This window comes from Indicator indicator, chromosome 28 (assembly GCF_027791375.1).
Source record: "Indicator indicator isolate 239-I01 chromosome 28, UM_Iind_1.1, whole genome shotgun sequence".
NCBI lineage: Eukaryota > Metazoa > Chordata > Aves > Piciformes > Indicatoridae > Indicator > Indicator indicator.
The window spans coordinates 8268160-8280672 of record NC_072037.1 but is presented as its reverse complement, the minus strand read 5'-3'; the positions used below and the strand labels follow the sequence as shown (position 1 = coordinate 8280672).

Genomic DNA, 12513 nt, shown 5'->3' with positions numbered 1-12513 from the left:
ATCATTATTACACACATAACATAGTGAAAGAAAATGTTTGATCAATATTTCTAGAGTAATGACATACTTTTATGGACAAGAGAATAACAAATACTCTAGCAATATGTATCACTTTATATGATGTAAACCTCAGCTTTGTACGTTGTTACATATCCTAAACACTGAGCCTAAATTGCCAAACAGCTACCTGAAGCTATCTGAACAAGTCAATTAACTTCGAAGGGCATTTGCAACTCAGACCAGTTCAACACTGATGCTAATTTAAGAGCCCACAGAGAGGCACTGCTCTCTGGGCAGGAATACCACGTCCCACACCAAGCACATACACATTGTTCACACTTCCTGTGTAAAGGGGCACAATTAATAAGGACTAGGATTTTCATAGGGAGCTAAATTAATAGCTTATGTTGTCCTCCAGATACTTTTGAGGAAAGTCATCAACTGTTTCACCAGTACTGGAAGCAAAAGCAAATGTGCCATTTCCACTTTTAGAGTTTTTAAAAAGTCACATGAATTACTCTGAATTGTTTATATGTGAAGCTTTCTGTGAGGGCTGGTTTTCTGCCAGCTTTGTGTTAACATTAACAGCAAGTTCCTTCTTTTCAGATCTTTTGAACATTAAAAAAATTACAATCTGTCTGCAAAAGCCTAAAAGAGAACTGTAACTGTCAACATTTTGGTTTAATATCGACTCTGCCTTTGTGAATACAGCGTCAAACAAAAGCAGCAAACTGATTAAATGAAGCAACAGGATGGAGAGGGGAGCACAACATGAGCTTGTCACTGACGGCTGAACTGCAAACAGAAAGCACACCCAAAGAGTACAAGGTATCAAATAGAACTGCCTTAAGATTTACCATTATCATGAATGCTTAACTTCAATTCTTTCAACACACCCAAATCAACAGGATTATTTCACTTTTAAGCATATGAATGAATATATAATTGCTTGCAGAAGTTGGCTCTAAGTCATAAAACTATATATAGTTTCAGAAATGGTGAGAGAGACTTACCTCCATCAAACTTAAATGTATTCCAATGAGGTAGGGCATTGGGGCACTGCAAAGAGGAAGAAAAGCTCATTTTACATTCTCATCACACTAGATTTAACATGTATGACTTATAAACCAGCTATGGGAACATACCAGGGTATTAGATTAGATTTTGCTTTAAACAAATATACATAGAAGGAAACAACAAGTGAAGAAAATTTTCTTTCATATTCAAAAGACTTCGTTACTACGTAATATCCTCTCAGCACTGTAAGACTTCAATTTTTTTTTACATCAGAATGTTTAAGGCAAGACATGTTTAATAGCTGTCCTTGTGTACCTATCTGTAACACTGGGGTCTTCTTTTAAAAAACAAACAGGGTTATTGCAATTAAAAAAAGACATTTTTCTGAAAGTACTCTTTAGAAAAATGTAACTTGCTGTGTCTTGTTAAGTGGTTAATTTAATGCATACATACCATCCCACTACTGCAAGTTTTAAATGCTTCAAAAATGGTCCAGACATATTTTGAATAATTTATAAATATAAATCCTGAAATGTTTACATTTATAAAAAAATATTAAAAAATACTTTTGAAGATTCTGATAAACTCTAGAGTGACTGGGATATGCATGGATACTGCTGTTCCTTTCAGAATACAGAATGTAAATACACCAAGAGGCTCTTAGGCCAAACTTGTAACCTCAAGCACAGCATGCTTCTGTTCTCAAACAGCACACTAACATTTAAGAGAAAGATTGATCTTCTCTGTCTTCTTTTCCATGATGTTAGCAAACACCACCATGGACTATGTAACACAAGAAGACTGAATGGAATTTGTATCCTTGTGCATGGAGTATTTCTAATATTAAGCTTATTACAGGACTCCCACTCGACTAATCAGGGAAAGCTTATATTTGCACTGCTTATTAGAAGACATCAAAGAGGATGCCAAAGCTGCTAATTGCAAATATGGCATATACTGCCTGTTAAATGGAAAGCACACAGACAGACACAACTTTTAAAATAGAGCCTCATTTCATTTTGGATACAGAAGCTTAAAGAGCTCATTTTCAATTTCAGATGAAAAAAATGAGAGAAATGTCACTGTACTGCCTTGGATTAAAATATCTTCCATATTGCTTTTATAAACTGGTGCCTACTGCTCAGTAAGAGGAGTACAGTGCTGAAAAGACTACTGCAAGACACCAGACCAGCCAAAATCACTCAGCTTTTCATTTTCATGAGAAATACCTTTAAAAATTTACTTACTGATATGCTTATTAATATTTATCATGTTTATTAATATACCACTACCACTGCTGCTCTGCTGGGTGCAGCACCAAGAGATGGAAACAGCCTCTGTACTAGACATTCCTCATGAAAACAATTTTTTCCTTTTTGAAGACATTAAGCACATAGAACTTCAAATAAACCCTTACAAGTTCATTTGCAGAACACAAGTGCTGGGTATCACATTAGGTTACAACTTACTGAATTGCCCAGGCTGGCAAGAACGTCCCTGCCCAAGCTTCACCCAGCACAGCACCTACAGCACCTTATGACAGCCCAGAGGGACTGTTAAATCAGATACTAACTCTGTACAAATCCTTAAGGTTCTGCTTCCTCGAGAATCCCAGATGAGAAGCAGAACATACATCCAAGACAGACCTTTTTACCACACAGCATGCTGCTCAGATGAAGAGTACTTTTATTTGTCATTTTGCATGTTTTATTTACAACAAATGCTCTCTCTTTTACCCACATCACTTCCAATGGCCACATTCCAGGAGCAAGAAAATATCCAGTAATTTTACATTCAAAGTATAAACCCCTGGTTTAGCTGCCAGCTGCACAAATGCTCAACTTCCCTGTGTGCCTGGCTATGCTGCTCAAGGCTCCTCCAGCATGCACTGAAATGAATGTGTTTCTAATTAAGTAGTTTCATGAACACGACAGCTTCAATCTCAAAAATACAAAGTCTGAACCTCAGCAGGAAGTCTTAAGACTGCAAATGTCTCATCTAGTGGAACCTTGGCTAATGTAATGAAAGGAAGCAGGAAGAGTGCAGTATTCCAGAAAACCAGCCATTTATTAACGTGTCCAAAAGTAGAGCCTGTCAGCAAGCACAGGAAAATCTGAACCTGTAAAAGTTAATTAGCTGTATCATGTCCATCTTCCAACCCTCCAGTTTATCAACAAAAGAATAAAAAAACCTGCCTAAAGCCTTAAAACCATGCACCCCCAGTAGGATTTTAAGGAATTACAGGAAAAACAGGGCTTAAGATACATGGATCAGCTTTGGATGTACTGAACCACCTTTAGTTTTCTAATGTCATTTCATGTAAAGGGAATACAACACGTAAACTAATACAGGGATTTCATAAAGACCACAGTGACCTGACTTTCAGCAGTGTTTTGAAGGCATCATAAATAACCTCAATAAAACATACTTCTGGTAAAGAGCATAAGTATTTCCAATAAAGATCTACCAGAGAAATTATATTCTTCTGTCTTCACTCATCAGTTTGACTGAAAAGGAAACACACTTAAAAGTAAATGTTGAAGGTTCATGTCAGGCTTCATAAATTGCTTTTATAACCATTTTTCTTTATCATGTTAATCGTATGTCAATACTTAAATACTCAACTACCATCCTATACAAGGGAACACTCTGTGCCTCCTCTTCCCCATTCAGAGCACACTAGCATAGCTCCTCCTAACTGCTATTCAGGTCCTGAGACATGAAACGCTCCAGCAGCTTTTAATATTTTATCAGGTTAGATGTGTACTTCCAAGGCTCTCAAGGGAACTTCAGAAAGACACATTGCTTCTGTAAACAGGAGAAAAACTTCACACAACTTTAATCCTTCTAGGACCCATGACAGATTAAAGACTGCCCTTCAGACCAGTCTGTACCTACTGCTTGACACCTCTTCAGTCCTGGGGATTCTTACAACAACTACTAATTACTCAAAGTGATTTGATGGCAGCCAATATCCATTAAAAGCAAAATTAAGAAGTATCAATTTGTATTGTGCATATTTGCTGCTTAAATAAAATGCCTGCTGAAGTCTTTTGGAACAAAGAGAAAGGTTATTACTCCTCTTGTGCTACACTAGTTCCCAGTGCAATCATCATTATTTATAATCAAATGAGTTATACAGGTAAATATCAAATCATTAAAGTAGCAATGCATAAGCATGAATATGGATATTGGGGACTTAATGGCTATATATTGCCCATTTATTACAGCTGCATTTTTACAATTTCTTTAATTCCTTTCCTTAGGCTAACTAGAGACCTCTTAATTATGCTCCCAAGAGGTGGGCAACTACTAATTGGAAGAGAAGCAGGTGAAATAGAGGGACATTTCCTTCTGTGTGGAGGAAAAACAAACAAACAAACAAAAAAACAACAACAATACTGCAATTCACCACAAAAAGTAATGTAAAACCCCAGGATCTCCAAAAGGTTCATAGTTTACAGCTACATTTTGTGTCATTGTTCCATGAAAGCTGATTAGATCACATTTACTAAATTCACATCTCGATATACAGATACCGACTTAAGTGTTGCTTTTTCACACCACTTGTACTTTACTCTAAGGTAGTTCTCCTGATTTCTGATCAGATTACTCAGTGAATTGCAACAGAATTGAATCTGAAATTTATTGAGGTAATTGATGCAAATTAGAAACTTTACTGCATAAATTCGAATGACGTAGAAAACATATAGTGAAGAACAGCAGCTACTACCAGAACAGCAACTACAAGAGCTTTTAGTGAGTACACAGATGTACCAGGCTAAATTGAAATGCCTACCAAGAGGCTCCTGAGGAAGGAATCATTGTTTCCCAAGCAGCAGGAGTACTCGCCCTCCACTCACCCCCTCCACCTACGTAAAGGAGCATATTGAACTATATGCAGATTTAGAACACAGGAGAAAGGGAGTTAAAAAAACTCCTGGAGAAAGGGAAAACTGCACCAATAGAAATGTTTGTTCAGCAGCTGTGCCATGGTACTCTAAAAAAGGGGGCTCTCAGAATACATTAATGTTGGCTGCTAAGCAGTCTATCTAATATAAAAGACTGGTTTAATCACCCTAGAAGATATACTGTTACTTCTGTTAAAAAGCCCACAGAGTAACTGAAGTGACAATGCTCTAGGACTAGGAGAACATACTCAGTTGTGTTACAGGTCAGCAAAGACAGGCTTTTGTTACAGGCTAATTTTAAACACAGACCCTGAGAACAGGAAGAAAACACGCACAGTGGGAGTGTTTTTCTGCCACATGAAAAACAAACCTGAAGAAGTAGTGAGGAAAATTAATAGACTGTTTCTTTCACATCAAGAAATGTTTAAATTCCAAATGGCAAAATAGATGGACACGTTCTGGCCAAATTTAAGGAGTTGTATGTGCTTGGCTACTGATGCTTGCTGGCAGTATCTCATTAGCCAGTGCTTTTGGCACCTGCTGGCATGTACTTCTCTTTACAAAAAAAAAAAATAAAATAAAAATCTAAATCCCCCAAGCCCCCAACCAGCAGGGCTTCATATTTCTTCTGTTACTCTGTATTCAAAGAAGTAAGCAACTGTGCATTAAGGTGTGAAATCTAATGATAGGTTTTCCACCATTTTCTAGTCTTCTCCACTCAGAATCTTCCCTGGGCTGAAAATATATCAAAGAATGGTGCCTGATTAAAAAATACCAGAAATAAAGGATAGCACTTTTGCCCCCCCGCTCCCTCTCTCAAACTCTCTCCCACACAAGACTGCACCACTCTCCCCCTCGTAGTTAATCTAAATATTAGGGATTAGATGGCTCAAGTAATTCCAGATACATGTACATGGTACTACACCACTATTACTGACTCAGAATCCCTACTACAAAGAGAAAGTGTATTGAGAACAAACATTTTGAGGATACGTTTTTTTCGCATTTTCAATTCTGTGGCTAGGTGCATGAATGAGGAATGCAGAATGCATAAATATTAAGTTTAAAAACCTTCTCAAGAGGGAAGTGGGAAGAAGATTACCCCCTCTTCCATGTTCTAAGTTAAAAAATTAGCAAACAGCAAACTGAAAAATGAGAAACCACTGTTTTAGAAGCAGTCAGTGTAAAATGCAATGTCAGTGACATAGATTGACACTGAGCATGTTTGTGGCAGAGTTGTCATTCACCTGTGACAATCTCGAATCACTCTCTTTTCCCTGCCTCACTCAGGAATGCTCAGTGATCTCAACAGCTAAAGAGAACACACCACACTGAGCCACAAGTTTCTCTTACGTGAAGTGGGCCAAAAGGATCTTTGAGGAGAATAGTTAATTACTCCACCCATTTGCTCTCTGCAGAAACTATTCTACCTCTGTGTATCTCTTGAAAGATAGTTGCTGTGTCCCCTGCACTTCCCAGGAAATACAACAAATTCCAAATTTCACAACCACCAGGAGTCAGTGGACCAGTTGGGACCTCAGGCATTTCCTTTAAACAGGAAGTTCCCACTCGCAATTCAAATGATTACAAGTAAATAATCAAAGGTAGAATATACTTGTTTCAAAATCCTTCCAAGATGACAAGCCATGCAGTCTATGGAGCCTACCCTTCTGCGACTTTCAATAGAGCAGAAAATTCACAAGCCTCACACAGCAAGGCAATAAATGGACAATGAATGACAGGACATTTTGTATTCATAATAACTGAAGGATCCTCATTACTTCAAATTTTGTTCCCATTTCAGCTCCTTAAAATTCTTGTGTCACATTTGCAAATTGTATAACCAGGCAATAATTAAGTTAAACTCTTATTTTAAATAACCTCAGGTTATTTTCCTTATGAAGCAAAGAATAAGCAGTAAGATCACCTTAAAACAGTGAGCACTGTGCTGATTTCTCAGTCCTGCTAGGCAAAAATGACATCTCTAAGTTCACATGGTTACAAAATAGATGGACTCTATTTTGAGAAATATATTTATGGCACACAAATTGTTCCTAAATTGACTTATTCAAACAATTACAGTGTAGAGAGCTGCCTCTCCAATTAAAGTGTGTGCAGCGTCCTCTCCGATTAAAGTTCATATCTGGATAAGGTAATCAATTGTATTTGTAAGCATGAAGTTACAATCTACTTAGTAATTACATTTTTAAATCACATATTTCACACACTAGCTGGTTCTTTCGTTCTATGGACGGGTGTTATGCCATGAAAGAATTCATTCAGTAGAGGTCAATGACTTGTGTCTTTATTTCCTTGGGGTACACTGCCCAAGTGTTTGCTTTTCGCACACTTCTGCTCCCAACTGCAGGATCTGGACTTAGCCCCTCTTAACATGGCTTTGTCAGAAAGTCAATGAATACCTAATCTTCAAAACCAGCATAAAAGCTTCTTGTGGTCCACACCGTTGTCCTGAAACTCCTAGCAGCATGTACCTGAAGAAAAAGCTGGCAGCAGCCGCCTTCATGTGTTAATTACAGATGCGAAGCCCATTATGCAGAGAAAGGGCACCTGCTGGCAGTGCAAATGATGAGAATCTGCCCTTCCTGTGCAGCCAATAAATTGAAGGGTCATTTCTACAGGAGATAACAGGTTTAGATTCCCTTCCATGTATCCTCAACAGAGGCACATACTTAACATTTAAATCATCTGCAGAGGAACAAGTTTCCTTTAAATCTACATGTTGCAGTTTCTAGCACTTCACTTAAAAAAAAAGTCACCAGTTATCCTGGCTGGTTCCTTATTCTCCTTAAAGGCAGAGAAAACATCTCACAGAACACTGTCACACTTGAAAAAACCCCAGCCAACCTCCAGACTAAGAGCCACACTTCAAATATGGTATCGGATGACACAGTAAGTTTACATTTGTGTTTTCCGGAGGACTTTTAAAAATGCTAGGGGACAGAGAAAGGCTGTTTCTGTGTTTTCAAATCATTCCCAAAAGTGCCCTAAGTGCTGCACTCCCACAAACAGTTCTGCTCCACAGGGAGAAGTGGAAGTAGAAAAGTAGACCTTGCCAGTAAAGACAAAGGCATTGAGTCCCTCAATCTTTTCTGCATCCTTCATCACTTGAGTATGTGACCACACAGCAGCCTGTTCATGTTTCCCTTGTGATTTCCTTCCAAGCCTGTAGAAGCCTGTGGAAGCCTCATTTCATCCATCACATCCCTCACTTTAATTCCAGCCAAGCTTTGGCCTTACTAATTCCATCCCTGCAAGCCCAGGCAAAAATTCCATTAACTCTCTATTAGTACTTGAGAGTTTAACTTCTTTAGGAAGCATAAAGGAAGGCCACTGTTTTTGGGATGACTTAATCTCCCTGTTACCTGCACAGAAAGAAGGGGAAAAAAAAAAAAGGGGGGGCAAGTCACACAAACTGAACATGGGAATAACTAACAACTGAGCCACTGAAAGCAGCAGCATCTGCAACATCCTCCAAGTTACTCAGAGTACTCATCCACCATTCTGGTGCACAGCAAATAAGAGATGATGTTATGGCTGATAAGGCTAAACTGTTTGAGTTTGTACTAGAAAAGAAAGTAAAAACGGACAGTCTCTTTGAGGGGCATGGTGGACAGGCCTCTGAACTATTAACCACAGGGTCCAACGACATGGTGCTCTGCAGACCTCAGTGAATAAGGAGAGTTCTTGGGCCATCTGGACAGTGTGAAATCATAAAACAGGTTGGAAGAAACCTCAAGAGGGCAACTGGTCCAAGACGCCAGTCAAAACAGGGTGAGACTTGACATCATATGAAGCTGCTCATGGGCTCTGCCAAAATTTATTATAATGAGTAGGTTTTTGAAAGGTTTACATTCATCCCCCTAAATAAGGTAAATATCATGTTCTAAACACACTGATAATAAAAGATCACCATGGGAAAATTAGTACCTCCCCCTCCATCCCTAATAGTACAAGAAAGCAGCAAAATGAGAGTACCTTCTTCAATGCATCCTCTACCATTGGGAGTCTTAATTCAAACTTTAACATTTAACATAGATACGCTGAAAACAGATTTTAATTACACAATATCCAAGTTGTAGCCTTCCATAGTAACCACTCATATCAGAGTATCTCAACATACTGATAGACAATTATATCTCGCCATGAGAAAAAAATTTTACTTACTAGGTTGGTTGCTTCCTTAATATGCCATCATATTTTTAGATTAATAATTGCATCAGAAGAAGACATAAGAATTACTATAGAGAAATGTTGTGAATCTCAGGGATACATATACATACATCTAATGTATATCCATACACACACACACATATATATAGCCTTACCAACAGTAGTCCAATAGATGTGGGGGCAGAACAGGAATGTAAACATGCTGCCAGAACATCGGGTAGAGCATAGCTGCAGACCCATGAATGCAGGCAGTTAACTGAAAAACACATATTAAAACAGGACCATAAATAAGACAAAACCCAAGCTTTAAAAGGTGAAGTTAGAAGAAAAATAAAAAGTAAAGAATCAATTCTGCTTTCATATCAACATGTTTTACAACAAAATATACAGTGCTGTTGTTAAGAAAAGAGTATTGGTGGGTGAAGCATGACTGGTTTATGGTAGTTGTATTTTGACTGCCTTTGTAAACAGCTGAGAACATGATTCATTCAACAGAACCTGAAAACAAAGCCAGTGCTCTATAAAGCAACAAAAACATGGCAACAAAAACACAAAGGGTATTAAAAAACAGTACAGGCAAATACTCCCAGTCCTGGTCATTACCATCCATTAAATATCATAAAACTGCACTGAAGCGGTAACACAAACTGGAAAAAAAAAATATACGATCCCAGGAAGATACCATGTGAGTAGCACAGATTTCTTAAGAGTGTATTGTACTAAATGCAGTGATCAAGTTGTTATTATTTAAAAGGCATTTTTATCTACTTGCCCTCCACCAAATCATTTGATCCATTGAGTTTCCTAGATATAGTTTCAAAAAAATCATTCAGAATGGTTTAGATGTTGGCAGGTACCAAATGGAAAAGATTACAAGTAGCAAACACAGGTGCCAGTCAAGCTGTGGGGAGAATCATCACAGAGCTTTGGAGGAAATTACATCTCTCAATCCTATTTCAAATGATAATTAATAATATGGAAAAGAAGATAAGCAGGATATTTGTCACATTCACTAAGGATATTAGAATGGAGAAGGTGGTAATCCTCAATTAGGAAATCTCAAAAACTATACTCAAAATACCATAAGAAGAGGATATGAATACACCCCTAACTCCTGGAAAAGGGGAAATAAATAAATCAGAAGAGTCATACAAATAGACACATAAAAGGAAAAGACTACGAAGTGACAGGCAAGCACATCCACCCTGACAGTGTTTTGCAGTTTTAGAGTGTCTTTTAATCTCAAATGATACCCAGCACAAGTACTACAATGCGTTTCACTTGTGAGACACGTTTTGAGAACAATACTCAACAAAAGCCTAGCAGTCATTTGAAGGAACGATGAAATCGGGCATGTAATGCTTGTCTGGACAGTAGGGAGAGCACTGCTTGCAAATACCAACAAGACAAAAATCTAAAGGACTTGGGTCCTTGCGGTGACCTGAAGTTGAGAGATGAAACTACGCAAAGACAAATTGTGACATTAATCCTAACTCAGTGAGATGCAGTGCAACCTTAAAAAAAAAAAAAATGACCCTCATTATTATTAATTGCCATTAAGACAGACTACTGAATTATACACCTCATCACAGGGAACCCACCATAACTGGTAAAGAAAATGGGTCTGCAGGAGATGAACCGGTCTCTTCAGGCTCCATATCAGGGAAAATCAGCTACAACTCTGGGTGAAGTCTGGCTTAAATTCAATGCCAAAGCCTTTAAGTAATTCCAGTGCAATTTCTGTAAGTAACAGAATCTGGTTTTCTGATTAACATGCAGGTCATTAGGCAAGAAGACAGAAGACAAGCACATATTTTATGTGCTATTTTTAAGCCCCTAACAATACAGATCTGGATAAGCAATAAGAATGCACCAAGGAACACAGACTTTGGGGGGGGTGGGGGACACGGGCATCTCTGCAGTGTGGTTCAGGCAAGAGCCATGGTGAGGTGTGAGCTTGGTAAGCAGGTGTTTTTCAAAAGCAGAAAAGGGCAGCTGCATGGAAGCACAGAAAGCTGCTCACTCTGGTACAGTCATCCCTCTTAGCATGATTCAAACACAAACCTGTTAGCATCCTTTGTTTCTATCTTGTCTATTTCATCCATCTCTTGGCCTACATTCTTTACCAGTTTTCTATCACATTGAATAAGTGACATTCACCTGCACAAAGAGTATTGTTCCATCTCTATTCATCTTAACACCCAGTTCAGTATCTCCACAATTTCATTAAGCTGTTTCAAAAAATACTGATAAATTCTGGAGGCACAGTCTTATCTCTCCTTCTTTTAATATTCCTTAGATTTTTACTTCTGTCTCACAGAAAAGCTGCACAGTCACGCCTCACCTTAGCACACCTTGATTTGCCAAGTGTCATAACAAGAGGGCCACATAGCCAAAAGCATCCCAGTGCTGGCAGTGTGTTTCCATAAGTGAGAACATGCAAAAAAATTTAAACTGGATTTGAAGCAGCATCCTAAAGATATAGCGTCCTTGGAAGTAGACAGGGTACAGCCAGTATCTGAACATGTACCTGTTCAGTCTCTCTCAATGAGAAAGCCCTTTATTAGCAGATGAACATTATTTTATGGTCCATATGGGATGGAAATATTAGTAACTAATAAAGCAAAATTAGCTAATTAAAGTAAAATTTAGAAGCTACAAGATCTTTAATGTATTCTGTATTTATGAGTCACAAAACACTAAAGTTTTATCCCTATTCCTATTATATTTCAACTTATCTTTATACTACTCCATCTGGAGATGTTCCTCTCTCACAAATTAGATAAAAGGCAGAGCCTAGTTCCAAAATATGCAGCAGGAAAAAAAAAAAAAAAAAGGGCATGCATCCCACTGTAGTTTTTCCTCTATATTCCTAAATCCTTTATGTTTTGTTTCTGTTCTCCAAATCAAAAAGGTGTATGGAAAAGGTACTGTTAAAAAATTTAATTCTTACTTAACAATTGCTTCCATGAGGATCAAATGGATTATTTCCTGGTATTATTATATAATATAGTTGCCACTGTAGAGAAGTGAACTCAGTAATTCAAGGAGGCCCCTTCCAAGCCTCCCTCCCATTGGTTTTAAAACTCAGCAAGAAAAGATTAAACAGACATAATGCTCAACACTGCAGACATCTGAGCAGAACCTGTCACTTATTTTTGAGATGTACTCCCACCTTGCTATCTGGCATGAATTCAAACAACACACTACCATGGGTAAGCACCAGTACTGTCCTTCAATTCTGCCAAGATAAGGGCTCATAAAAAAGAAATAGCATATTTGCTGGAGACCTCACCTGATTAGTGATTGCCATACAGAAAACAAGCACTTAATAATAAGGCAGCCTGAGAAATGCCCAACTGTCAAAACTATAGGAATCCAGCATTTTGAAATA

General features: G+C 38.0%; 1 protein-coding gene across 5 annotated transcripts in view; it reads right to left on the bottom strand.

Moving 5' to 3' along the window:
- The window catches only part of DENND1A (DENN domain containing 1A), a 194891-nt gene that overhangs the window by 87399 nt on the left and 94979 nt on the right, over positions 1–12513 (bottom strand). For all 5 annotated transcript variants that reach the window (XM_054393284.1, XM_054393286.1, XM_054393287.1 and 2 more), the window contains exons 10-11: positions 9275–9375; positions 1014–1059 (exon numbers count right to left, since the gene is read on the bottom strand). In XM_054393284.1, coding sequence (XP_054249259.1) covers positions 1014–1059; positions 9275–9375 — 147 coding nt within the window. The remainder of the gene's footprint in view (positions 1–1013; positions 1060–9274; positions 9376–12513) is intronic.